The sequence below is a fragment of the Protopterus annectens genome, chromosome 10.part0 (assembly GCF_019279795.1).
Source record: "Protopterus annectens isolate FY-2018-M chromosome 10.part0, PAN1.0, whole genome shotgun sequence".
Classification (NCBI taxonomy): Eukaryota; Metazoa; Chordata; order Ceratodontiformes; family Protopteridae; genus Protopterus; species Protopterus annectens.
In genome coordinates this window covers 390,809,742-390,834,586 of record NC_056744.1, presented here as the reverse complement: position 1 = coordinate 390,834,586, position 24,845 = coordinate 390,809,742, and the positions used below count along the sequence as shown (strand labels likewise).

At 41.4% G+C, this 24,845-nt stretch overlaps 1 protein-coding gene across 2 annotated transcripts in view; it reads right to left on the bottom strand.

The window, feature by feature from the left end:
• Positions 1-24,845, bottom strand: part of RNF2 (ring finger protein 2) — a 722,585-nt gene that overhangs the window by 100,764 nt on the left and 596,976 nt on the right. For both annotated transcript variants that reach the window (XM_044085309.1, XM_044085308.1), the window contains one exon: positions 14,003-14,218. In XM_044085309.1, the coding sequence (XP_043941244.1) occupies positions 14,003-14,218 (216 nt within the window). The remainder of the gene's footprint in view (positions 1-14,002; positions 14,219-24,845) is intronic.

The window sequence follows — 24,845 nt, the reverse complement described above, 5'->3', positions numbered from 1 at the left end:
CCGTTTCTGTGAGACCCTTCTGAAGGATATCTGTGTCAGATGTGTTTTCGACTACTGCGCCCAGTTTGCAGTCATCTGCAAACTTTGTCAGCCATAACCCTCCTGTGTTTGCTTGTACTTCGGAAAAGTAGATGCCAAACAAGAGTGGGCCCAGGACTGAGCCCTGTGGGACACCACTTGTGACAGGCTTTGAGTCTGACATGGCGCCAGCAACTCTGACCCTGTGGGTTCTGTCACTCAGCCAGTTTGCAACCCATCTTGTGATGTATGGGTTAACATTTAAGCTGATGAGTTTTTCAATGATACCCGAGTGGGGTATTGTATCGAAGGCCTTCGCCAGATCGAGGTAGGCTGTATGGACTGCCTTTCCCTCATCAATGGCTTTGGTGACTGTTTCGAAAAAGTCAACCAAGTTTAAAAGGCATGATCTGCCTTTGACAAAGCCAAACTGGGTTGGATCCAAAGTCTGCAAATTCCCTATGTCTTTATTTATGAGGTCCATTATGATCCTCTCCATGGCTTTGCAGATAAGGCTTGTCAAGCTAATGGGCTGGTAATTTCCAGGGTCGGTGGAGGCACCACCTTTGTGAAGTGGGACCACAGTCGCAGTGCGCCACTCCTTGGGGGGTACGTATCCAGAGGTGAGACTATGATTAAACAGCTGTCCTAGCTGTGGGTTTAATTACTCGTTGAGTTCGTGGAGCACACAGCCTGGGACACCATCAGGTCCCATGGATGCTGTATTTTTTGCTTTGGAGAGTGCAGTTCTCACTTGGGCGTTAGAGATGTTTGGGGGCTGCAACCATTTGGTATAGATATCTCTCCTTTTGGGGGAGGGGAGAAGTTTGCACTGAACCTGTCAGCCAGTATGTTGGCAATGTCTGTAGGATCAGTAATCTTCACATCATTTTGAACTAGTTCTGAGCATATCTGGGAGTTTCCTCCCAGGTTTCTAACATAGATAAAGAAGGCCTTATGATTGTCTTTTGAGTCTTTAGCTATTTTTCTCTCAAAATTTGCTTTGGATGATTTTATGAGAGCTCTTAGTTTTTTACTTATAGTGATCAAAGGTGTTTTACCTTTTAAGGATTTTGCTCTATCTTGTAGTAGCTTCCTCCTTTTGTTGTAGAGTTTGTTTATGGCTGGGGTCCACCAGACTGGACGCTTGCCCTTGGTACAAAGAGTCTTTGTTTTGCTTGGGATTGCCTTATCCATGCAGTCCTGCAGGTGCTGGTAGAAGGCATTTGTAAGTGATTCAGCGGCTTGAGTACTGTTTTCCGCCGGCTCAGGGGCCTTAAAGGAGACCACACTAGTCTTTAGAAGTGTGAAGTCGGCTTTCGAGAAGTTTTTTACTGTGGTTTTTTTTATTTCAGGTGGGGGTGGGATGAGGACCTCCAGCAAGATTAGTTTGTGATCTGATCTCACCAGTGAGGGGTATACTTCCGGTGTTGTCCCACACTAAATACTTCCGGTGTTGTCCCACACTAAATTTAATTTGTTTGTCCAGCTAGAAGGGGATTCTTCCTACAGTGCCTTTGTCAACACCCTGCTCTCATAAAACTGGCATGCTACCAGGCAATATGCTGGTCAGGGGTTTGTACACCTACTACTACTACGACTCAGTCATGCCACGAAAGGTCTTAAAGACTGTATGTATGTAAAGCACTCTAAAGTACTTACATATAAAAGACCAATTGTACTTTGTTTTGTTCCTGCAAAATAACAAAACATGTTGTAGACACCAACAAATTACTGAGATATTTATCTGGTAAAATTCTACCTTTAAACAACTAGAAAACCAAAAAAAAAAAATAATAATAATTGACAAGTCTCACACTGTATAACATAATACCTACACTGCTTTCATTTTATCTAATAAAAATGGCATAAAGTCTGGAAAACAAAAAAGTAAAATGGGGACACTATTATCCACATTAGGTACTATTTCAATTAAGATTACTTATCTTGTACTTATTTGAAGACTCCGCAAACATTTCACATTCATTTATTATAAGGCTGAAAGCAAAGTAGAAGTGTTTTATCCATGCACATGGGTGCTTTCTGTTTTCTGCAAATGAATGCCTTTAACACAAGCAAAGCTACACACTTCATCTAAAAAAAGAATCACCCTAAACATCTGATTGCTGTGAATGTCAAACAATTTCAAAGCTCTTTTTTAACATTTAAAAATACATACCAACCCCTGAATGGAAATGAACATGGTCTTAAATATATGTGGGTAAAAAAGTTTGAGCAAATGTCAGAGGTCAAATTGCAATACGAAATTTCTTTCACTGCTAGCTACATAATGTTCTTTGCTGACACACTTTTCCCACATGGTTTAATAAATATAAGAAGCTTTCAAGTTGCTTGAAGTGTGTTTTGTTTGAATTTGTACCAAGTATGTTGTCAACTGAATATCAGAATGGTAGAATGAGAGTGACAAATTTGATTAAGAGCGAACATCACTCACATTAGAAGATACATTTTTTTTCCTCCAATATTGTGCAGTCTTGCAGTTGGTATACACATATAGTTGTGGTGGTGTATGGAATACAATTTCACATGTTGGGGGAGGGGGGGTGCAAAGGGAGCTTTCCCTTGTACCAAACAGTTAAATTAGGCATTTTGTTTGTGTCACAAAATCACCACATAGTATTTCCAGGTTTTCTGACTAATTTTGATTATAGTGCATTCTGTGTATTTTTTTTTGAGGGGGGTATCTACAAAAACATGTTTCACTAAACTGCCTTATAAAAGATCCCATTTTACAAAGAAACTCATTTCCCTAACTTCACATGCTCGCCCTCAGATATATCATTTCTTGCAATAAAACCAGATATGGATGGGGTTTTCTTAAATATGTAAATACCCACTCCATTCTAACCTTCTGTCCAATCCTGTTAACATTTCAGGTGACTATTTTCTTCCTAAAGAATCATTTTGAAATTGAGGACAAGCGGCCCTGTCTTCCTAAGACCACATAAGCTGAAGTCGACATGTCCCAGAATCAATCCTGGGTATTTGGTCCCACTTATTTAGCAGGCTGCCCATTCATGCAAAAGACACACCAAAGAGAAAATAATTCAAAACCCTGAATGTGCCATCATTCCTAAACACCATGATAAATTCTCATATTCAATGTCTACCCAACTGCAGGCTTTAAGCCTTTTGACTCACAGCGTTTTCTCCACTGCTACACCTTCCACAATCCATACAGCATTCGACTAGATGCTTCTCAGTATCATGTCCTGTCCCTACAGTGGTTTCCAAACTCTAACCAAATGCATGACTCTAAGCACAACAGTTAAATATGTCTGTATAATGCAAACTTTAACACATTTACAAATGTTTTGGTGTTTAGATTTTTGCTCACATATAATAAGAGAAAACGTAAGTCCTCTTCCAAGACGTTACTTGAGTTACCAAGACTGTAAAGGTAGTATGGACCTAAAACACCTCAGCAACTGTGGTACGAATTTACAACTTTGTGAGTCCGTTTCTCAGACTGAAATAGCTTTCTTGACTTTATATTAAATGGACCCCTTCTACAGACCTATTAATAAAAGGCATGCTTACTTTAATTCAAAAACAGAGTACCAGGCATTAATTATTATATGTTTAGCCCATTAAACTCAAAATAAATTGTGGTCAAAGGTGTAGGGAGGGCAGGATGAAGGACATTGTGGTCACAGGCAGGAGCTCTTATGAGGAGTGATTGGCGCTTAAGTACCAATTATTTATGAAAAGCAGTATGTGTACATTTTTTAAGCAGCCTTTTTTGTAATTTTTTATTTTTTAATCTCAAGTCTATGAACTTTTTTCATTTTTGGTCCTGAACTCTGAAACGTTATTTAACTTGCAATCAGTCTGACTATACCAAATGAGGACACTGCTCAGAGTGCCATCCAGCCTTTCTACCACTCTGATTTAAATAATAAACACACCAACATTCACAGCAAATAAATACCTTACCCAGTGCTCTAGAAGAATGATTATGTGACATTTACATTCTTACTTCTGGCACAATAATGCACAATAAAAAAATCCAAATAGAAAACCTCACAGTGTCCCAACAATTAAATCACACTACTAACATCTTACTCTCAAGGACGGAAACACTGCTTCTGCAGCACAACACTCCTCAACAGCAGGCAACAAAATCCACAGAAAGGTTCAGACAACCTAATGCTCACATCACATATGCTGCTTTATCCTTCAACATCCTCTGCTTAAGAAAAGGAAACAGCTCAGGGTTCTTTTTTTAATGATATCCTGGCATATCCTTTCACCATTCCCATCGGTAACCAAGTTATCATTCTATTCAAAGTGACTGGTGCTCTGCCATTTCCTAACTGCTTATAGTGTCTCAGTTGACTCCAAACAGGTATGAGCGCCCAATGGAAAAATATACTTTGAAGAAAGACAAGTAAATTAACTTAAAATGTCCTTGGAGTACTACTTTACTGTTATGTTTCTTCAGGATTTTAAGAAGGTTATTTTTATCCTGAAGACATGCCTGATGGCAACTTTTCATACTCTGTACTCCTCTGCTCAAAAATCATGGACAAAGCTACAAATAACTGGGGGAGGTGGGAAAAAAGCCCAAAATTGAGAACACTTTTTTAAACTATTTCTTTAATTCACTTAAAAGCTGAACAGAACAATAGGTTTTGTATTAACATGCATTTACTGAATAACAAAAAATCTGAACGGTAATCCTCACTGAGTTACCGTGGTGGTCATCTGGATTTTTTTGCTTCAGTTACCAGAAAATCAAACATTTTACATGGAATAGGGGAAAAATGAGGCAAAATAAGGGACAGCTGAGAGGTATGCTTGCCATGTAAAGGTTTTTGTTTTATATGTGGAGACGACCGCAAACTAGGTGCAATCATTAGTTCTCGAAATGATGTCAGTATACTCCAGGACGGCTTCATGCAGACCAATAGCTGGTATATTAGTTACGGTCTCAAACTGAATGCAAAGAAATGTATCATCATTCCCTCTGGCGCAAACAATGTCCCTTCGCACTACCAAATCAACAATACCCCAAGTACCCACAAAGTGGTAAGGGACCTGGGATCACAAGTTGACTGCGACCTTAAATTTGACCACCATGTGTCTATTATAATAAGAAAGGCTTTCTATGTAGCACACTTGAGAGCAAAAGAAGTTACAACCCCTCTTTACTCGGCACTTGTCCAGCCCATAAATGAATAAAATGCCCTGTTTGGCATGTACTGTACAAAGCACCTGCAACAATTGGAGAGACCTCAGACTTTTCTAACGAAGACGATCAAGGGGCTCCTGCACATGCCTTACACAGATGGACTAAAGTCCCTGTCACTATACTCAGTATCATATAGACTTCTTAGGGGAGACTTATGCCTGGCCTACAGCACAATCCAAGACCCAAACCTAATGAACTTGCTCCATATCTGTAAATCAAACGGGACAAGAGCTACCTGTTCCAGGGACCTAAATATGGGCTGCAACTTAAATAGGACATGCTGGAGGGACAGATTTATCTCTCAGTGACTGCTGCGTCTTTAGAAAAATGCTACCAATTCATGTGACACAGAGCACCTTTATGGCACTGTTCAAGAGGAACCTACATGAATGGATGGGGCACTGTAAATTCTTACAGGGGATAGCACCCACATCCCTCATGGAAATGGGCAGTCATCACTAAATGCAATCTTGGGTACTGACTATCATTTCTATGGTATTACATTGGGATGAAACGGCTAGGCTTAAAATAACCTCCAGGTCAACAGCCTAGTAATCTCCTATGATCCTATGACCCTATGAAATAAAAGGAAGACGTGACACTGGATTTTGAATTCACTAATCTCAGTTTTCAACACAGTTCTTCCATTCATCCTTGTTATCTTATTTCTAATATATTTATTTATTATTTTTGTTATTCAATTTATTCCACTGAGGGAAAATCCAGTGAGAGAAAAGCTCCACATATTGTTGGACTAAATATATGGCAACAAGTACACTAATTCTGTATGTACATTTATTCCCTCATTGTTTCTCCAATATCTGCTTTATCATATTAGGGTTTTGGGGAAGCCTGTACCTGTCCTGGTAAATACATGCACCGTGCAGAAAGTTGGTAGCAAACAACACGCATACTGCAGGAGGTCAGTACTGCACAGGATGTTAGTCCATCACAGGATGCATTCAATCATGCATCCATGGGCAGTTTAGAAGATTGCGAATCAACCCACCAATATGTCTTTAGAAAGTGGGAAGAAATCAGAGCACCTAGCAGAAACTCACATGAGCAAAAGAAGGACAGGTAGACATTACAAAGAAGACGTCCAGCTGAGAAGTGACAAAGAGAACCAGGCGTTCTGAGTCAGGAAAGCTAATATCTGCACGCCTGTACTGCCTTACTTCATACAACCATGAGTTTTCAGAACTGGTTTAGGTTAAACTCCAGTCAAGCAATATCGGACATAATCCATACTGTTAATATTACAAACCAGCTCTTGAAGGAAAGAATGTCTGGTGGATATGTACTAAAAATTAACATAAAGGAGGTAGATTCTACATTATGGGGGGGGGGGGGGGCACCATTACGGCAAGGACACTGTGGGGTCAAAAGTAGGCATCCTGGACAGGAAAGCAATAAACATTTAAAAAGTCTCAGTATGTACTAAGTATCTTATATTCGTTAATAGCAGCACATCTGTGGGAGACTTTTCCAGAATCAGGTGACTTTTTACAGGACTGGAAAAGTGAGTAATGCATGGTACCAGCTAGTGCGTCTAGTAGTAAATCTTAAAGAAAAATTTTCTTAATGCTACAGTGGTCAAAACTCATCTACTAACTCAAAAATGAGAGCAGATTAAGGAAGTGTTTCTTGAGTTGTACCCTGAACATGGGGGTAAGTATTGATTTGTTTATGGCAGCAGAGAGAGAGTACAGTTTTGTACCTACCATAAATGTAGATGTTCGAGTGCTAATACAGCTGCAGTAATAACAGATGGGTTTTCAGCCGTCAGGCGGTCCCTCGGTCGGCCGAATTCCAAAGTCTTGGTCCGGCGTCGGTTGTCATCGCTTACTCTTCTGACGTCAGCGAGGCCAGAGTATATAAGACACAGCCGACGCCATGTTCTTCAGTCTTTCTTGCCCCAGATGTCAGATGCCCCCAAAAGGAAGGCAATACATAAATAATGCTTATCTACATATACAAGCAATGCAATATAAACCAAAATCAATGGAAGCAAGCAAATAAAACATAGCAGGATAACCCAGTCAGGTAGTATGAAGAGGTTGTTAGGCCCCATGCCTTTACCAAGTGGGGAAGGAGGGAGGGAAACCTGTACTGCAGCTGTATTAGCACTCGAACATCTACATTTATGGTAGGTACAAAACTGTACTATGTTCATCGTGCATACAGCTGCAGTAATCACAGATGGGTAGAGTCCCAAAGCTATGCATAGGGTGGTAGGTACTAGGAGGAACTGGGTTGAGCCAGAATGCCCTGCAAAACAGCAGTGGCAAAGCCTGCTCTTGTTCTGGAATATAAAGGCAGGTGGTAGTGTTTTGTGAAGGTATGTACAGAACTCCAAGTGGCTGCCTCCAAAATATCTTTGGTAGGAACTCCTCTGAGGAAGGCTGTAGAGGTAGCTGTGGCCCTGGTGGAGTGTGATCTGATACCTGTAGGAACAGATTTCCCATGATAGGAATAACAAAACCTTATGCAGTGGCCAATCCACTTGGAAATAGTCTGTTTTGTAACTGGTTTCCCTTGAGCCCCTACAGCATAGGACACAAAAAGTTGTTCTGATTTCCTGAAGTACTTTGTTCTGTCCAAATAATAACGTAGCTGCCTATGGATGTCTAAAGAGTGTAGCAGCCTTTCCCCTTTGTTTTGAGGATTGGGATAAAAGGTAGGGAGGTGTATGGCTTGATTTAAGGCTACCCTGGATACTACTTTTGGCATAAATGATGGGTTGGTATGAAGGGAAACCCTGTCCTGATGGAAAATGAGGAAGGGCTGCACCGCCATGAGGGCCTGTAGTTCAGAAACCCTACGAGCTGAAGTGATGGCCAGAAGAAAGGCTGTTTTCCAGGACAAATATTGCAAATCTGTTGAGGCAGCTGGTTCAAAAGGAGACAATGTTAATTTTTCTAGTATGTAATTAAGGTCCCAGGCTGGTATTGGTTGCTTCCTTGGAGGTCTTATATTCTTAGCCCCTCTGAGGAACTGTCGTAAGAGTGGGTGAGAAAATAAAGGGGGATCCGTGTTGAATTCTGCAGAAATGGCTGAGGCATGTATTTTTATGGAGGAGAAGGAAAGTCCACTGTTCAGCAGCTCAGCTAGATACTGTAATACCTGAGGCATGTTCAGTTTTCTAGGGTCCTGGCCTCTTTTCTCATTCCAAGAGCAAAACCGCTTCCATTTTGCGGAGTAAGCTTTTCTAGTAGATGGCCTTCTGGCCTCCAAAATGACATCCTGCACCTCCTTGGAGAGTAGGGTCTGTTGTGGTGTTAAGGAATTTTCCATGCAGCGAGATTGAGTGTTTTCAGCTGACTGTGAAGAGTTTTGTAGCTGTGCTGAGTCAGCAGAAGAGGCATTAGAGGCAGGGACCAGGGAGGAGTATGTGTTAGGCTCCTCAGGAGTGGATACCAGTGTTGCCTTGGCCAATCTGGAGCAATCAGTATCATCCTCGGTTTGTCTGTTCTTGCTTTCAAAAGCACCTTGGGCAGAAGAGGCAGAGGTGGGAATGCGTAAACTGTCCATGCTGTCCAACTGAATGAAAGGGCGTCCACTCTCCAGGCCTTTGGATGAAAGGTCCTTGAACAAAACTTTTCCAATTGATGATTCCTGTGGGAGGCAAAAAGATCTATGTCTGGCCTCCCCCACGCTTGGATTATTTCTGTAAACACCTGAGGATGTAACTTCCATTCGTGTGGATCTGTCATATTTCTGCTTAGATTGTCTGCCACTGTGTTTTCCAATCCTGGCAAGTACTATGCTTGAAGTTCGATTTGTCTTTCCAGAGCCAAGTTCCAAAGAGTCATGGCTAGTCTGCACAAGGGGTATGAATGTGTTCCTCCTTGTTTGATTATGTACCACATTACTGTGGTGTTGTCTGTTCTTATCAGTAATTGTCCTGGATGCAGGAAGTCCTTGAAAGCTGTAATTGCATTTATTACTGCTAGCATTTCTTTTTGATTGATGTGAAGGTGCTTTTCCTTTTGGGACCATCTGCCCTGAATGCACCTGTCCTTCATGTGCGCCCCCCAGGCGTAATCTGAGGCGTCTGCGGTTATGACTTGTTTTGCTTGAGGCTTGCAGAATGGAAGGCCTGTGTTTACTTGACATGCTTGGGCCCACCATAGAAATTCCTTTTGCAAACATGGAATTATTGGTATAATTGTTTCCAAACTGTGACTGTGTTGAGACCATAGATTTTTTAGATACCACTGAAGTTTCCTCATATGCAACTTTGCACATGGGATTAGAAGAATGCAAGATTCCATGAATCCCAGAGCCTGCAGGATTTTCCTTGCAGTAAGCCTGGTACTTTTTGCTAGAATTTTGAAGTACTGAGATAGTTGCCCCTGTTTTTCTGGCGTAAGATATGCCATCTGGGTGTTTGTGTCCAAGTTGGCACCCAGGAAGGTTATTTTCTGAGATGGTGTTAGTCTTGATTTCTCTTTGTTGATTGTATATCCCAGAGAAAGCAGTAACCGTGTCACATATGCCAGATGTTCCAGAAGTATGTGTTTGCTGTCCGCTTGGATCAGGCAGTCGTCCAGATAAGGGTAAATTTGTATCCCTTGAAGTCTGCAGTAGGCAATCACTGATGCCAGGCACTTTGTGAATACTCTGGGCGCAGTAGATAAGCCAAAGGGCAATGCAGAGAATTGACAGTGGATTGAACCTGCAAGAAATCTGAGGTATCTTCTGCAACTTTGTCTGATTGGGACATGCAGGTATGCCTCCTTGAGGTCCAATGTTACCAGCCAAAACTCCTTGCCCAGCATGGGAAGAAGTTGCTGTAATGTGAGCATCTTGAATTTTGGTACGAGTAGAAATGTGTTTAGGATGGATAAGTCCAAAATGGGTCTCCAGTCGGTTCCTTTCCTTGGTACCAGAAAAAGTCTTGAGTAAAAACCTTGACCTTGTTGGTGCGTAGGTACCTTTTGAATAGCTCTCATGTTTATGAGCTTTGAAATTTGCAGTTGTGCCTCTGCCCTTTGATTTTGTGGCAGGTTTGGCATGCCTCTCATTTTTGGAAGAGTGTGAAATTGAAATTTGTAGCCTCTGTTTATAATGTCCAGTATCCATTTGTCTGTTGTGACAATATGCCAATTGCTTGCAAATAATGCTAGTTTCCCTCCCAAAGGTGCTGCCAGCTGAGACCTGCTTGGCATGGAAATGAGGGAGTCATTGGGTTTGCTTCCTGTATTGTTGTGCACTGTCCTCACCACCTCTTGGTGCTGGAGTTTGCCATTGTCTGCCTCTATATGATCCTTGAGATTGCCCTCTGCCCCTTGTGCGTCTGTATCTACCTCTTTGGGGCTTGTCAGTAGCTGGAAAGGACCAGTTTTTTGAAGGCCAATTTCTGCTAAAACGTGGTGGTTGTACCTGTAAGAAAGCTTTGACAGTTTGCATAGATTTGGCTTTTTCTTCCATTTTCCGTAGTATCTCCTCAGCATTAGTACCAAATAGTACATCCTTTTGTAAAGGAGCATCTAGAAGTTTAGCTTTCACATGATCAGGCAAATTTTGTTCCCTAAGCCAGGCATGTCTGCGAATGACTGATCCTGTAGCAGCCGCTCTACTGGAGGCCTCTAGGGCATCATAACCACATTGTAAGGTGTGTTTACCCACTTGCTCTGCACTATGCATCATATCCTGTAACTCTTTTAAATCTGGTTGTTCAGGTTGAGACATTTTGTTCCTTAATTGTGATAACAGGTACTGTTGATATTTAATCATATGAAACTGACAGTTTAAGGCCCTCATGGCTAGGGTGGCCGAGGTATATACCTTTTTACCCCACCTTTCTAAAGATCTGGATTCCCTTTCTGCAGGAAGTGGATTCTTGGCAGTGGAGGCCTTCAATCCCTTGGGGCCTTGTGAAATGGTTTCAGGGTCAGCGTTATGGCTCTTGAAGAGAAATTGGTGAGAGCTGGGTACTCTGTAACACCTATCAGGTTTGACTGGTGCAGGAGGCAGAGAATCAGGGTTAAGACAAGCCTCCGAATAGACATCATCCAGTATGTCCAAAACAGGGGGTATAGCCAGAGGTCTGTGTTGAGGTAACCAAAGAAATTCCCTAAGTCTTTTCTTGGAATCTGAAAAGTCTTGGCCTTCCCAATGGAAGTGTTCCCTCAAGGAGTGCAAGGTTTCCCCAAAGGAAAATTCCTCAGGAGGGGATACCGAGGGAATGGACTGTTCTGCATCCGAATCCTCAAAAGGAGAATAAGAGTGTTCCTCTGCATCAGAATGTTCTGATAAAATGGATCCCTGATCAGAAGAGGGAGAATCTTCCTCCACTCTGGGCCTCTTGTCTGGAGGGGGATGAGAACCTCTGATAAGAGTAATTAAATCCTCAGCCATTTTTAGCATCTGTTTTTTAGGCATGGGTCCTGAAGATGGGCCCTGTGCAACAGGCCTCGTGGCATGCCTGGCTGCTTTGGATTTAGTAAAGGCCTTAATTGAAAAAGAAGATGAGGGCCTAAATACACCATGGGTGGAGGTGGACCTGTCCACATTAGTAGGCTCTACATTAGCAGGGGCTTCGGTAGTAGTCTGGGAAAGGGCCGAGGACCCAGCGGTCTCGGGTACAGAAGACACCGCCAAAGGAGTGTCGTCGGTAGTCAGGGACTGCAAAGGTGTCTCGCTGAGAACCGGACCACGTGTAGCCTGTTTTGGCGTGGTGTCGGCGGGGACTGCGGGCCTCGCGTGTCGGTCCTTTTCCTTGCGTTTTTTGGACAAAACGGTAGTCGGAGTGTCCGATGACATTTTATAATCAAAAGCTTTACCAAAGTAGTGTTGGGCGAACTCCGCCCGACGCTTAATAGTGCGTTTATTGAAGGTAGCGCAAAAGCGACAGCCCGAGACGTCGTGGTCTGGGCCCAAACAAGGTATGCAGAGGGAATGGAAATCCTTATGCGGTATTTGCTTCCCACAAGAAATACAATTATTAACTTTTTCTGACATCGGTCTGAGGCAAGAAAAGTTTCCCCAACGGGGTACTTAGCTTTAATGAAGACTTCGGTTTCCAAATTTTTTCGTAATTCAGGAGCTGGCCGACCGGCACTTGCGAACTGCTTCTGCTCCAGGCACCGCGCAGCAAAAAAGACTGAAGAACATGGCGTCGGCTGTGTCTTATATACTCTGGCCTCGCTGACGTCAGAAGAGTAAGCGACGACAACCGACGCCGGACCAAGACTTTGGAATTCGGCCGACCGAGGGACCGCCTGACGGCTGAAAACCCATCTGTGATTACTGCAGCTGTATGCACGATGAACATCTTGCTAACGTGCAATACACTGAAATTTTGCCCATGGGGTAATAGGCGATTGTATAGATTGCAATTAGCATCTTACGTTGTATGAAGAGGCTTTTCTTGTGAAGTCTGGTTGCAAGAAGGGTACATGTTTTAAGTTTTGAGTAATTTGTATAGTTGAAATCCTAAAAGTAGGTTAGCTGTTTGTTTACAGGTAGCCATTGGGCTTTTTTTCTAGGATGAGACAGTGGTGCTCATGATGGAATGGGCTAGTGATAAATCAGCAGATATTGTTAGAGATGTTCTGTCGGCTAATGGTCTTTTTCCTGGAGAGAAATGCAATAAAGGGGAGTCCATATTTCAGCTGGTTGAGGAGGACTTTTTTGCCAGTGGTTGCTCTGGCTGGTTGAGAAAGGAAAGAGGAGATTTTTGGGGGCTCAGAAGAGGAGGACGCTAATATTTGTTCTGACCTTGTCTTCATGGAAGTAGTAGTTTACAGACTGACCATAATTCTATGTATTTGATGCTGGTGGTTGACACAACTGCATGTTTGTGTAGATCAGATATACTTATTATTGCTTGGGTAAGTGTAGGCATTCTAAAAAAAGCATGGTTTTAGTTTTGATGAGACTGAGAAGTAATTTTCCATTTATTAGCCACTGGTGAACCTCATGTAAGTCTGACTGAAGTTGGGAATGAATGTGAGTGCAAAAGTGATTTGAGATGGGAGGTCACAACAAGTTTGTTATTGAATATGTTGAAGGGGGACAAGGATGGAATCTACTTGCAACCCTTTGAATAAAGGGGCATACTATGACTGGGAGGACCCTATTTTGAATTTGAAGTGCTCAATGAGGTCAACTGTCTTTGTAAAGCCAACAAACACTGCTTCTGTAAGGAGGTCTCTATCAGTATTTTGTAGGACTCTATGTAAGGTCTACAAACAGGGTACGTGAAAAGATGTATTTATTATTTTTTAGTTGGATGTCAATGGTTAGGGGACCCAAAGAGCTGCCACAGGCCAGAAACCAGGTTGTTTGAGTAAGATCAGGTGGTAATGCTGAATGTATTCAGATTGCTGGATGTAGACTTTTTTGTAGGAGTTTGCCTATGGTTGGGAGGACAGAGAAGGGACATAAGTGAAAGGTATCTTTTGGGTCGGATTGTTTTGGGAGGGGGTTAATTAGGGTGGTTGTCCAAATTTATGGCATGATGTTTTTTGTGACAAAGGCTGTACACGATGATGAAGAGCAAACAGAGGTGCTCTGCAATGTTATAGGAACAAATTGAGACAAAAGAAAGGAAACCCAGTTAAAACATGGAATTGAAAAGCAACAGCTTTAAAAAGGTGCAATAAATGAATTAGCAAACACGATCCACATTTTACAGATGTGCACGTAACATAAGGCCACTGACATATAATATGTCACCTTTTGTACCTTAGACATAGCAGGCCATTCTGTGTCCAGCAATATATATTTATAAAAGCTGTCCTCTGGCGTAAAACATACCTGTTCATGGCCTGTATTTTGAGACCCTCTTCTATGCTGTGACTCAGTGCTTGCTGGTTGTTGTGTTTGCTAATTTTTGCGAGTACCATTTCCTGATGAGCTTCATACTCATCTCTGCTTGGGTAGATTTTACTGATCAAGGCATCAAAATTTGGATCTGGTCGTAAAGATCTTTTTGAAACTAGCTTCTTCCTACAGGTAGGGCACTCCTTGTTTCTGTTATGTAGGAAAAAAAGAAAAACAAACATGCTGTAAGAAAGACATAAAAGAAAGTTCAAGATTCATAAATACTCTGTAAAAGAAAAATGCCTGTAAAAATGCAGACCTATTAAACAGTCCCATTTATCAGATATTTTAAGAATGTGAACGTTAAGCCTCTGTTTCTGCTGTTACATACCCAAGTTCTTCTCAACACTGTTATATTTGAATTGCAGTTTAGGGCAAACACTATTCCTATAGTAATATACATGCAAAAATGATAAAATGAAATAGCCTGCTATGCACTCAGACATATACAGTATAATGCAATGAGATGAGCAGAGCTGGTTTGTAGGCATTCACTTTCTATAACTTTCACTTGTCTTTCAGTAAAATGCCTTTTTTTTCAACATGTTGATCAGGAATAACATCAAAATATCAGTAAATCTTTCAAAATATTTTTTTTTACTAAGAATACTACCTGAATGTAACTGCCTAGTTTGTGCTGATAGCATCCTCATTACTACATCATATGAAACAGCTAAAGCCTGTAGCTTACATTGCAAAATGACACCTTTTAATCAACTCCAGAACTGACTAATAAGGGTATCTGGCAACCCCAAACATTTTACTGCCAGTCCAAGTTTCATGATCATGGGCAGTCATCACTAAATGCAATCCTGGGTATTGACTAATACTAGTATGGTATTAGAGCAAGTTGAAACGGCTAGGCTTAAAATGACCTCTGGGTCGATAGCTTAGTAATCTCTTATGACCAGTGATCTATTTGATAACCCCATTTCACATGTAACAAAAACGTATTTGAGATCTGGCCAGATAAGCAAATCTCATTCCTCTAATTAACAATAAATAAATAAATTTTACCTCAGAACCCAACTCATTAGCTACGGTGATATACACCCAAACCCAGGCCCACAAAATCTAGGAGCCCCAACCATCAACCTGAATGATACCCTACAACACTGAGACAAATCCACGCTTCTCATTTTAAATTTAAATGTCTGAAGTATACTAAACAAAATCCATGGCCTTCATGCACTACTCTCCTTTTATCAACCTGAGATAGTCATACTAACAGAGACTTGGCTTAAACCAGGCAACTACAACAATGAAATCCCTCCACCAGGTTACAATATAATTCATATTGATAGAACAGGTAAAAAAGGGGTGCTGCTATAGTGTACAATTCTCACCTCATCCTTGAGAAAGTAGACATAACCCCAGACCTCGATAACGTTGAACTCACTCTAACAAAACTAAAACTTAATGATACTAAACACATCAACATCATAGGATACTACATCCCTCCAGGCAACAATATTCCCATTACAGAAAAACTCCTAGAAAGGATATCTAACTCCCTCCCCCAGGAAGGCATAGTATTAGGAGACCTTAATACTGACTGGAAAAACTGTTCCAGTCATAACTCACTCTCCCATACTAACCTACGTGGCCTAACCAAACTCATCACTTCTCCCATAAGAACAAACAAGAGAACCAAACATCAATCCACTCTAGATCGGATACTCGTATCCCACCCATCACTGATATCCCTAGCAGGGTGTCTACCAGACACCCTGAGTGACCACCAAGCCACATTCTTACTCAGATCAAAATCACCCAAATATCTACGCGCCTAATTAGAAACAAAAAAAAAAAACACTTTAATCGCTCCAACTTTATAAACAACCTAAAAATGTGCAACTGGACCCCCCCCCCCCCTAAAAAACCTACCTCTTGATGAAGCTGTACTATATTTCAATACTACCTTCTTAAACACCCTTAACCATCATGCCCCCTCCATACAAACAAGAATTAAAACTAAATAAGCCCCCTGGTTAACCCCAGACACAAAATCCCTCCTTAAAAAAAGAAACAAGGCCTGGACCAACTACCTCAACAGTAAATCCCAATTGAACAGACAAATATACGTTGAACTATGTAACAAAGCCAAATAAACTCACCAAAACAGACAAAACATCTTACTCCAAAAGTTACAGGATAAGCACAGGAACAACCCACAAAAATTTTGGGCTGCAATTAACTGCATTCTACAACCAGGTAAAACAACCACCCCAACTCCAAAAATAGATAACCAAGAAGACATTGGGTGGCCTAATGGTTAAGGTGTTTGCCTTACAAACACAAGGTACAGGGTTTGAATCTCACAGGGGATAACTGGCTAGGCTTAAAAAATGGCTCACAAGGGCAGTTAGCCTAGTACTAACCTATGAACTCAATTTAATAAATACTTTACAGAAACCATCCAGACCCTTGCAAACAACCAGCCCTATGACAACATCCCCACCCCTGCAAATTCACCCCCCACCCCCAACTAACAATTGCCCCACGTTCAGCTTCCACCCAGAACCAACCAAATCCATTGAAAAACTACTCTGCAAGCTCAAACCAACTTCTCTAGCTGCAGATAAATTACTCGCTGGATACCTCCACCTGGCTGCAAAAGCCATATCATATCCTGTCTCCATCCTAATTAACAGATCCATCATCGAGTGTATAGTACCTAAGCTATGGAAAATATCACATATCATCCCTCTCCATAAAGGGGGAATATCCCTGGAACTCAATAACTACCGCCCTACAGCCATACTACCCCCTTTATCTAAAATTTTAGAGAGGGTAATACACAAGCAACTAATGAAATATCTCCTAGAAAATAATCTAATAGCAACACAACAACATGCCTTTAGACCTTTCCATAGCACCACCACCGCACTAACAGAATTCACCAACATTGTCAATACTCACAGAAACAACTGACTCCTTGTATCTGCCACCTTCCTTGACTTCTCCAAAGCATTCAATATGGTTAACCACAATAAACTCCTTCTTTCACTAGCAACTATAAACCTTACCACCCCGCCATCTCCTGGTCCAAAAACTACCTAGAGGGAAGGAAACAAGCTGTTATGTGGCAAAACTAACTCTCCCCCTCCCTACCAGTCTCCCCAGGAGTACCCCAAGGCTCCATCCTGGGGCCACTTCTTTTTACCCTCTTCACCAATCAGTTCCCAAACAGTATTCCTAAAGCCTCAATAGTGCAATATGCAGATGATACCACCATAACATGCACAACCAAATCAATTGACATCCTTCACTCCCTAACACAAGAATGCTTTTCCCTAGCAGAAACTTGGATTACAAACCAAAGGCTCATTCTGAACCCAAGTAAAACAAAGCTAGTACTCTTTAGCTCCCACAGAGCCACTGATTCTTTCTTCATTTAATAAGACCACAATCACCCCCCACAAATCATACCAAACTCTTAGGGGTTGAAATAGATAATCACCTTAGATTTGACCTACATATTTTTATAACCATAAAAAAGTACATAAAAAACTTGGCCTACTGTATCACAATAAAAAATTCTTCACTGACCACTCCAAAACTATAATAGCGAGGACTCACCTACTATCCACCCTACTTTATGCCTCCCCTGTGCTTACAAATCTCCGCAAATCTGACCTAAACAAACTTGATAGCTGTTATAATAAGATAGCCGAATTCGCTACAACCTCTCCCATCAGAACACATCACTGTGAATGCCTAAAAAAACTCAGTTGGCTAGAACTACCACTACTACTTCAACTCAATCAACTATCACTAGCCCACAAAACAATACATAACTCTGAAAACACCCCAGCCCTACAAAATCATTTGCAACCCTATACAACTGCCAGGCCCTTGAGGTTTAGCACACAAAACCTCCTCAAAGTAACCAAATATAACAATGAAGCTGGTAAGTCTGTCTACAGCCACTGTATAGCAAAAACCTGGAACTCCCTTCCTGCCCACATAACTGACAAGAAATCCGCATCACAGTTCAAGAAACTTGTTAAAACTCACTTTTTGAATAACTGACTGTGCTCCTGTATCCCCCTTGGCTAATGTCTCATTAGAACACTTCACCTAACTTAAGTAACTCTGCTAAACCATAGGTTCATAGGTTCATACTAGGCTATCTGCCCTAGGGCATTTACAAGCCTAGCCAGAGTGTGTTTGGCTTTCGCCACCCATTTTAAAATGAATTTTGCTATGCCCTTTTTCGAGGTTAGTATACTGTGCATCTGTCTAACAGTGACACAGAAGTGATACCCGGAGTAAATCTACGATCTCCCATCCACTCATCAAGATTCCTCTTGAAGAGAGTCAATGAGGGACTCTGCCTAACCTGGACTGGGATTTTATTCCAGAGTGAAGGGAGCCTCTGGGTTATGAATCTGTCCCTCCAGCATGTCCCATTTATTTCAGTGCTGAGGTTCAAGTCTCTCGAGCGCGTAGCTCGATGGGATTTGGATTTTCTGAGATGCAGCATGTCCATTAATTCTGGGTTGGACATGGCTTTATACGTCAGGCACAGATCGCCTCTGAGCAGGCAGTATGCCACTGAGTAGAGCTGGAGTTTCTTTAACCGGGCAGCATATGGCATCTGTTTGAGCCCTTTGATCCTTTTGGTGAGGTACTTTTGGGGTCTTTCCAGTTGCTGCAGGTGTCTGGTAAGGTACATCCCAAAAGGGGCATTGTACTCAATTATGGGCCTGATGAGGGATAAGTAAAGAGTCACGATGACCTCCCCTGATCTAGATGTGAATCCCTTCATGATTAGGTGGGCTATATAAAATGATTTTCTAACCACTTTGGCCACGTGGTTGTCGAATGAGAGATTGCTATCAACTTAGGTCCCCAGGTCCCTAATTACTTCTTCCGTACTTAATGGATTACCATCTATTTGGTAATTTGTGGGCACTTTGTTTTTGCCGAAGGGGATGACTATACACTTTTTGGTGTTTAGCTTGAGGCCATGGCTCTGGCACCAGTTGTCTGTTTCTATGAGGCCCTTTTGTAGGATGTTTGTGTTGGCTTGAGAGTCGATTATGGCGCCCAGTTTGCAGTCATCTGCGAACTTGGTCAGCCACAGTCCTTCCGTGTTGGCATGTACCTCAGAGAAATATATACCGAACAAGAGAGGTCCCAGGACTGAGCCTTGTGGGACGCCACTTATAACTGGTTTGGAGTCTGACATGGCTCCAGCAATTCTAACCATGTGGGTTCTGTCCTTGAGCCAGTTTGCAACCCATCTAGTGACATAGGGGGTTATATTTAAGCTGGTGAGCTTATCTATAATGCCCAAGTGGGGTATGGTATTGAAGGCTTTTGCGAGGTCCAGGTAGGTTGTGTGGACCACCTTCCCCTTGTCAATGGCCTTGGTGACTGTTTCAAAGAAATCGACCAGGTTTAAGAGGCAGGATCTGCCCTTAACAAAGCAGAACTGGGTAGGATCCAGTGTCTGTAGGTCCCCAATATCTTTATTTATGAGGTCCATGATGATCCTTTCCACAGCTTTGCAGACCAAGCTAGTTAGGCTTATGGGGCGATAGTTTCCAGGATCCGTTGAGGCACCACCTTTGTGGAGAGGGACCACTGTTGCTGTACGCCACTCTTTGGGTACATATCCTGTAGTAAGGCTGAGATTGAACAGTAGTTTTATGTTTGGGTTTAGTTCTTCCTGGAGTTCATGTAAGACACAGCCCGGGACACCGTTTGGTCCCACTGATGCTGTATTTTTTGCTTTGGAGAGGGCGGCTCTTACCTGAGCATCTGAGATGTCAGGGGGGCAGCACTCTGCTGGGACAGATATTTGCCCTTTTGGTGGGGAAGGGGGGGGGAGAAGTTTGCGCTGAACCTGTCAGCTAGGATGTTGGCAATGTCTGTGGGTTCGGTGTATTTTTTGTCATTTTGGACTAATTCTGAGCATAGTACTGTACCCAGTTAGGACTGTTAATCTACTGCTCATCCCATCTCTCCAGGAGTTGGGGAAAACTACCCCAGCAATGTTGTGCTTTCCATAAGTACCTAAACCAGGAGAAGACATATTGTAAATCAATTTGTTATCCTTCTCAACTAAAACCAGGCGAAGACATGTAGTAAATCAGTTTGTTATCCTTCTCATCTAAAACCAGGTGAAGACATATAGTAAATCAATTTGTTATCCTTCTCATCTAAAACCAGGCGAAGACATGTAGTAAATCAATTTGTTATCCTTCCCAACTATAGCGAGCATCATCTGCTCTCACGGAGCCTTATTCTATGTCTCTCTGCTTTTACTCTGATAGTAAATCTATCACAGGAATCCTAAACTTAGGAATATCTTCTAAAATGTAATATTATATTGTAGAGAACTAATGTATCCTATCTGTTAGTTACTATGTATGTCAAATTCTCTTCTATGGAAATTGTATGCCAAAAGTCTGTCCTTAAAACTATGTTTTGTAAAAAATTGTTCTCTTGGAGCTTTTCTCCCCAGGCCTCCACTGAAAATGGACGTGTAATCCAGCTGGACTCTCCCGGTCAACAAATGTAAAATAAATAAATAAAATAAATAAATAAATAAATAAACAAATAAAACACACACACACACTGGAAAAGTTTTAATCCCAATAGGAATATGTCTACCAGCTGAGTAATATGCTCACATTAGACCCAAAAAGGGAACTGGTTCATACTGATAACTAAGTTCCACCATTAATACAGCTCAGTTCCTTCTGTAATCTTCTTATCAAAGAAAATAAAACTTTTAGACTGACATACTTGTCCACTCCTAAAAACACCATTAATTACTTCCTGATAATAAAAACAAACTGGTTCCCCATTACAGCCAAAGCCGCCCTGTTTTTGTACTCTTCTTCGATACTTTGCTTCAATTATTGCCTTGTCACAAGAGAATAATCTCAGAATAAAAGCTCCTTTTTTCTTTGTAATAACGTGGGGGCAACCCTACTGATTACACTCACACTGAATCTCTCCATAGGTGAGAAAGTTTTCTCTGAAATCACACCAGCCCTCTGGAGATCTCTATCTCAAACAAAAACTGCAAGGAAATTACTTTCCTGACAACAGACAACACACATTACTCCTATAACTCAAACTGGACAAGCCCTCTATCTCCTCCTGCAAATGATTAGTATAAAGTTTTTAAATTAGCATTTTGTCAGTCTCATAATGTTTATTTACACTACCGTGTAGGTATTTACTATACTGACTTAGTGTTCTATATTTTACTGATTGTACGTATTAAGTATGAAATTATGGATACTTTGTATATGTTTTGGCCTGGGTAAATGTTGAAAAGGATTTGGTAAATGAATACCAGAAATGTAGCTGGCTTTTGTAATGCCTGGGGCTGATATCTGTACTATTACTGTTGCCCTGCCTACTCACCTTATACCAAATGCCAGTTTTTTGCCAACGGAACAGCAAAAAAAAAAGGACCACAATATGTTGTCTGGTGATACTCATTAACCAGGTCCAATTTCTGGTTTCTGCATCCCAACCCTCCTCATCTGAGGGGAATTTAAAAAAACAAGTCTGCATCTAGGGTTCCTGACAAGCAGAAACCAATCAGGTACCGTTTCTGTGCCCCGACCCTGACCCCCCTGCATCACGTTTTACTATTAAAAAAAAAAAAAGAAAAAGAAACAAACAAATCTTTTTTCTTTGAAACAGTAGCAAACTGGTTGCTACAGTTTATGCTATGCACAGACTACTATGGCTCTCAAGTTTTAAGTTAAAAAAAGAAACATTTTATTCTTTTAAACTACAGCATTCAGATTTTAGTAAAAACATTTTTTTTGGATTTCACACAGTAGGAAACTGCTACAGTCAGTTTATGCCCCACACTGAGCTCTACAATGCTCAGACTTTAGTTTGAAAAAAGAGGGAGAAACAATCTTTTTTTTCTTTTAAACTGGAAGAAACTGCTTGTTACAAATATAGCACACATTTGATACAGTTTACTTTAGACCACACAGGGAGTGCTACAGCACTCAGGTTTGAATGCAAATGCAATACTGGCTTTTAAAAGCCAGTATGCACTCAAGAGTGATCAGGCTAGGATGGCTGAGGTTTCACCCCTAACATTTTGCGCTTGGACCAGTTGCCCCCTTCACCCAGCCTTAGCTACCATATTGATGAATACCATAAATAAATTATTAAATATAGTTTACTACACTACAATAGTTATACTGTTGGATGTCTTCTCACTTATATCTGTACATTATCATCAAGTAGCCTTATTTTCTCACCCTGCCTATTGTAAAACTGCTTAATCCCTAAAAATCAGTTACTTTACAAATAGTTAGTACCTTTACAGAGCCTTTAACAGTTGGTACACATCCATCCACCATCTTCGGAGGATACAACACTACTCTGCAACCTGCTGTTCCTGGCACACTCCTCACAGCACAGGCAAATAGATGTGAGAAAACCAGATACAGTAGTCCATGAAAACAAGACAAAAGTAGCATCGATCATTGAAACTGCTTCACTCAGTGATTACCAAGTCTTACATACACAGAGATACAAAGTCATAAAATACCAGGATTTGCAGTCAGGAGAGAAGACAATGTGGAGGAACGATACCCAGATAGTTCCAACAGTAGTAGGAGCAATGGGTCTCATAACAAAGAAGTTACAGTCCTATTTAGGTATGTTACTAGTACATGTAACTCTGCGTGAACTGTAGGTGAATCACTTATAGACACATTGTGGGCACTGCAAAGAGCACTTTTTGCTAACATCAATGATTGAAACAATACTAATTTCATTAACTTTAATCATACTTTGTCTTAAGAATGGGGTGCATTCCAGTCATGGTATTAGAACCCCAAAAGACTTGGATAAATTAAAAAGAGGAAGCCCTTAGACTTGATATAGCACAGGTCACTATCTCCCTATAGTGGACACAGTACTGCTCAATGAACCTGCTATTTGGGATGTACTATGACTAGCAGAGTGGTCTCTTACAGTGGATACAGTACAGATAAAAAACATACCTACTGTGGACACAGCCATGTTCAGTGACCTGCTCTTTGTGGAACACTACACAGACCACGTAAAACCCCTTACCAGTGGATAAATCAAACTACTGCACCCCAAAAGTGGGCACAGTTCTGCTTGGTGTGATCTGTTCTTCTTTGTGGCATACTCCATACAGCATGTGAAGCCCCCTTACAGTGAGTACAGTACAGATCAGTGCACCCCTTCTGTGGACACTGTACTACTCAATGACCTGCTTATCGTAGCATACTCCATACAGCATGTGGAACCCCTTACAGTGGATACATCACGTTAGTGCTAACCAACAGTGGACACAGTTCTGCTCAGTGATCTGCTCTTTGTGGCACACTCCATACAGCATGACAACAGATCGGTATGCTTGTACACTGGACACAGTACTGTTTAGTGACCTGCTCTTCTTAGCATACTCCATACACCATATGAGGCCCCTTACAGTGGGTACATCCCATCAGTGCACCTGTACAGAGGACCCAGTACTGCTCAGTGAGCATTTATATTCTGCATGACAATAACCGATTAAAAACAATATCTTATTCTGCTTCAGTCTGGGTTGTTGCTGCAAATGAACCATGGATTAGCCCACTAGACATTGACAGTAACTAACTGAATAAATAAAAGAAGACAGACCAACCTTTTTGAAGACATTTTTGCTACTGAACACTCTGGTAAACACTACAACATAATACATTACCTTACTTAGTTCAAAAATTTAAGAGATTTTAAATATTGTTTTTACATTCTTAGAAATTGTTGGGATAACAGGTTTTTGCAATAACATGCATTTTTCTGAAAGATATGAAGTCTGAAACTCAAATGTCTGCCATTATTTAGTAACTTCAATCCTCAATGTTTTGCCAAAAAACAAAATTTTTTTTGAGAAACAGATCTAAAATACGAGGTAAAATCAGGACACTTGAGAGTTGTGCTGTATTAATTAGCATGATTTATTAAGTATTACTATAGATTCTGCGACAGTGGTGCTGCAGTAGTGTTGTCACCTCACAGTAAGATGCTGTCCAGTTCGATTCTCAGCTAGAGCGTCTTCTGCGTGGAGACATGCATGAATGGGCATACCTTCGTTGAAGGTTGTGCATCAGGGCTGGTAACTCGGCACGTAAAAATCAACTACCAATCATTAGCAGACCGAAGTTCCGCTGTGGCAACCCCTAACCGGGAAAAGCCAAAAGACACAAACAAACTATAAGTGTATTATAGGTTCATAGGTGTTTACTAGGCTAACAACCACAAGAACCTTTTTAAGCCTAGCCATGCATCTCAAATCTCTGACAAGTTCTGATACCCCTGATAAGTGTAAGTAGGGGTTTGGGAGATTGAACATTTATAGACAGGGGCTTGAGGGATGAACCATTTACAGGTTACCTGTATCCATTAGAGACATAGGTGAAAAACCAGGGATGAATTTCCTGTTCCCCATCCAATTGTTCAAGTTGCACTTGAATTGGGTTAGGGAGGACCTCTGCTTCACATGGATGAGAAGCTTGTTCCAGACGGGATTATCTCTGAGATACATACCTGTCTCTTCAGTAGGTCCTATTTATACCACAGGCAAGGTTTAAGTATTTAGAATGGGTAACTCTGGTGCTATTTGTTTTCTGGATATGCAGGAGGTCCATCAGAGTGGGGTCTGACAATGCCCTCTATGCCTGGAATACATCTCCCCTCAACAGCCTGTAGGAGACAGAATACAGGGATAAGGCCTTTTGGCAGTCTGCATAGGACATTTAAC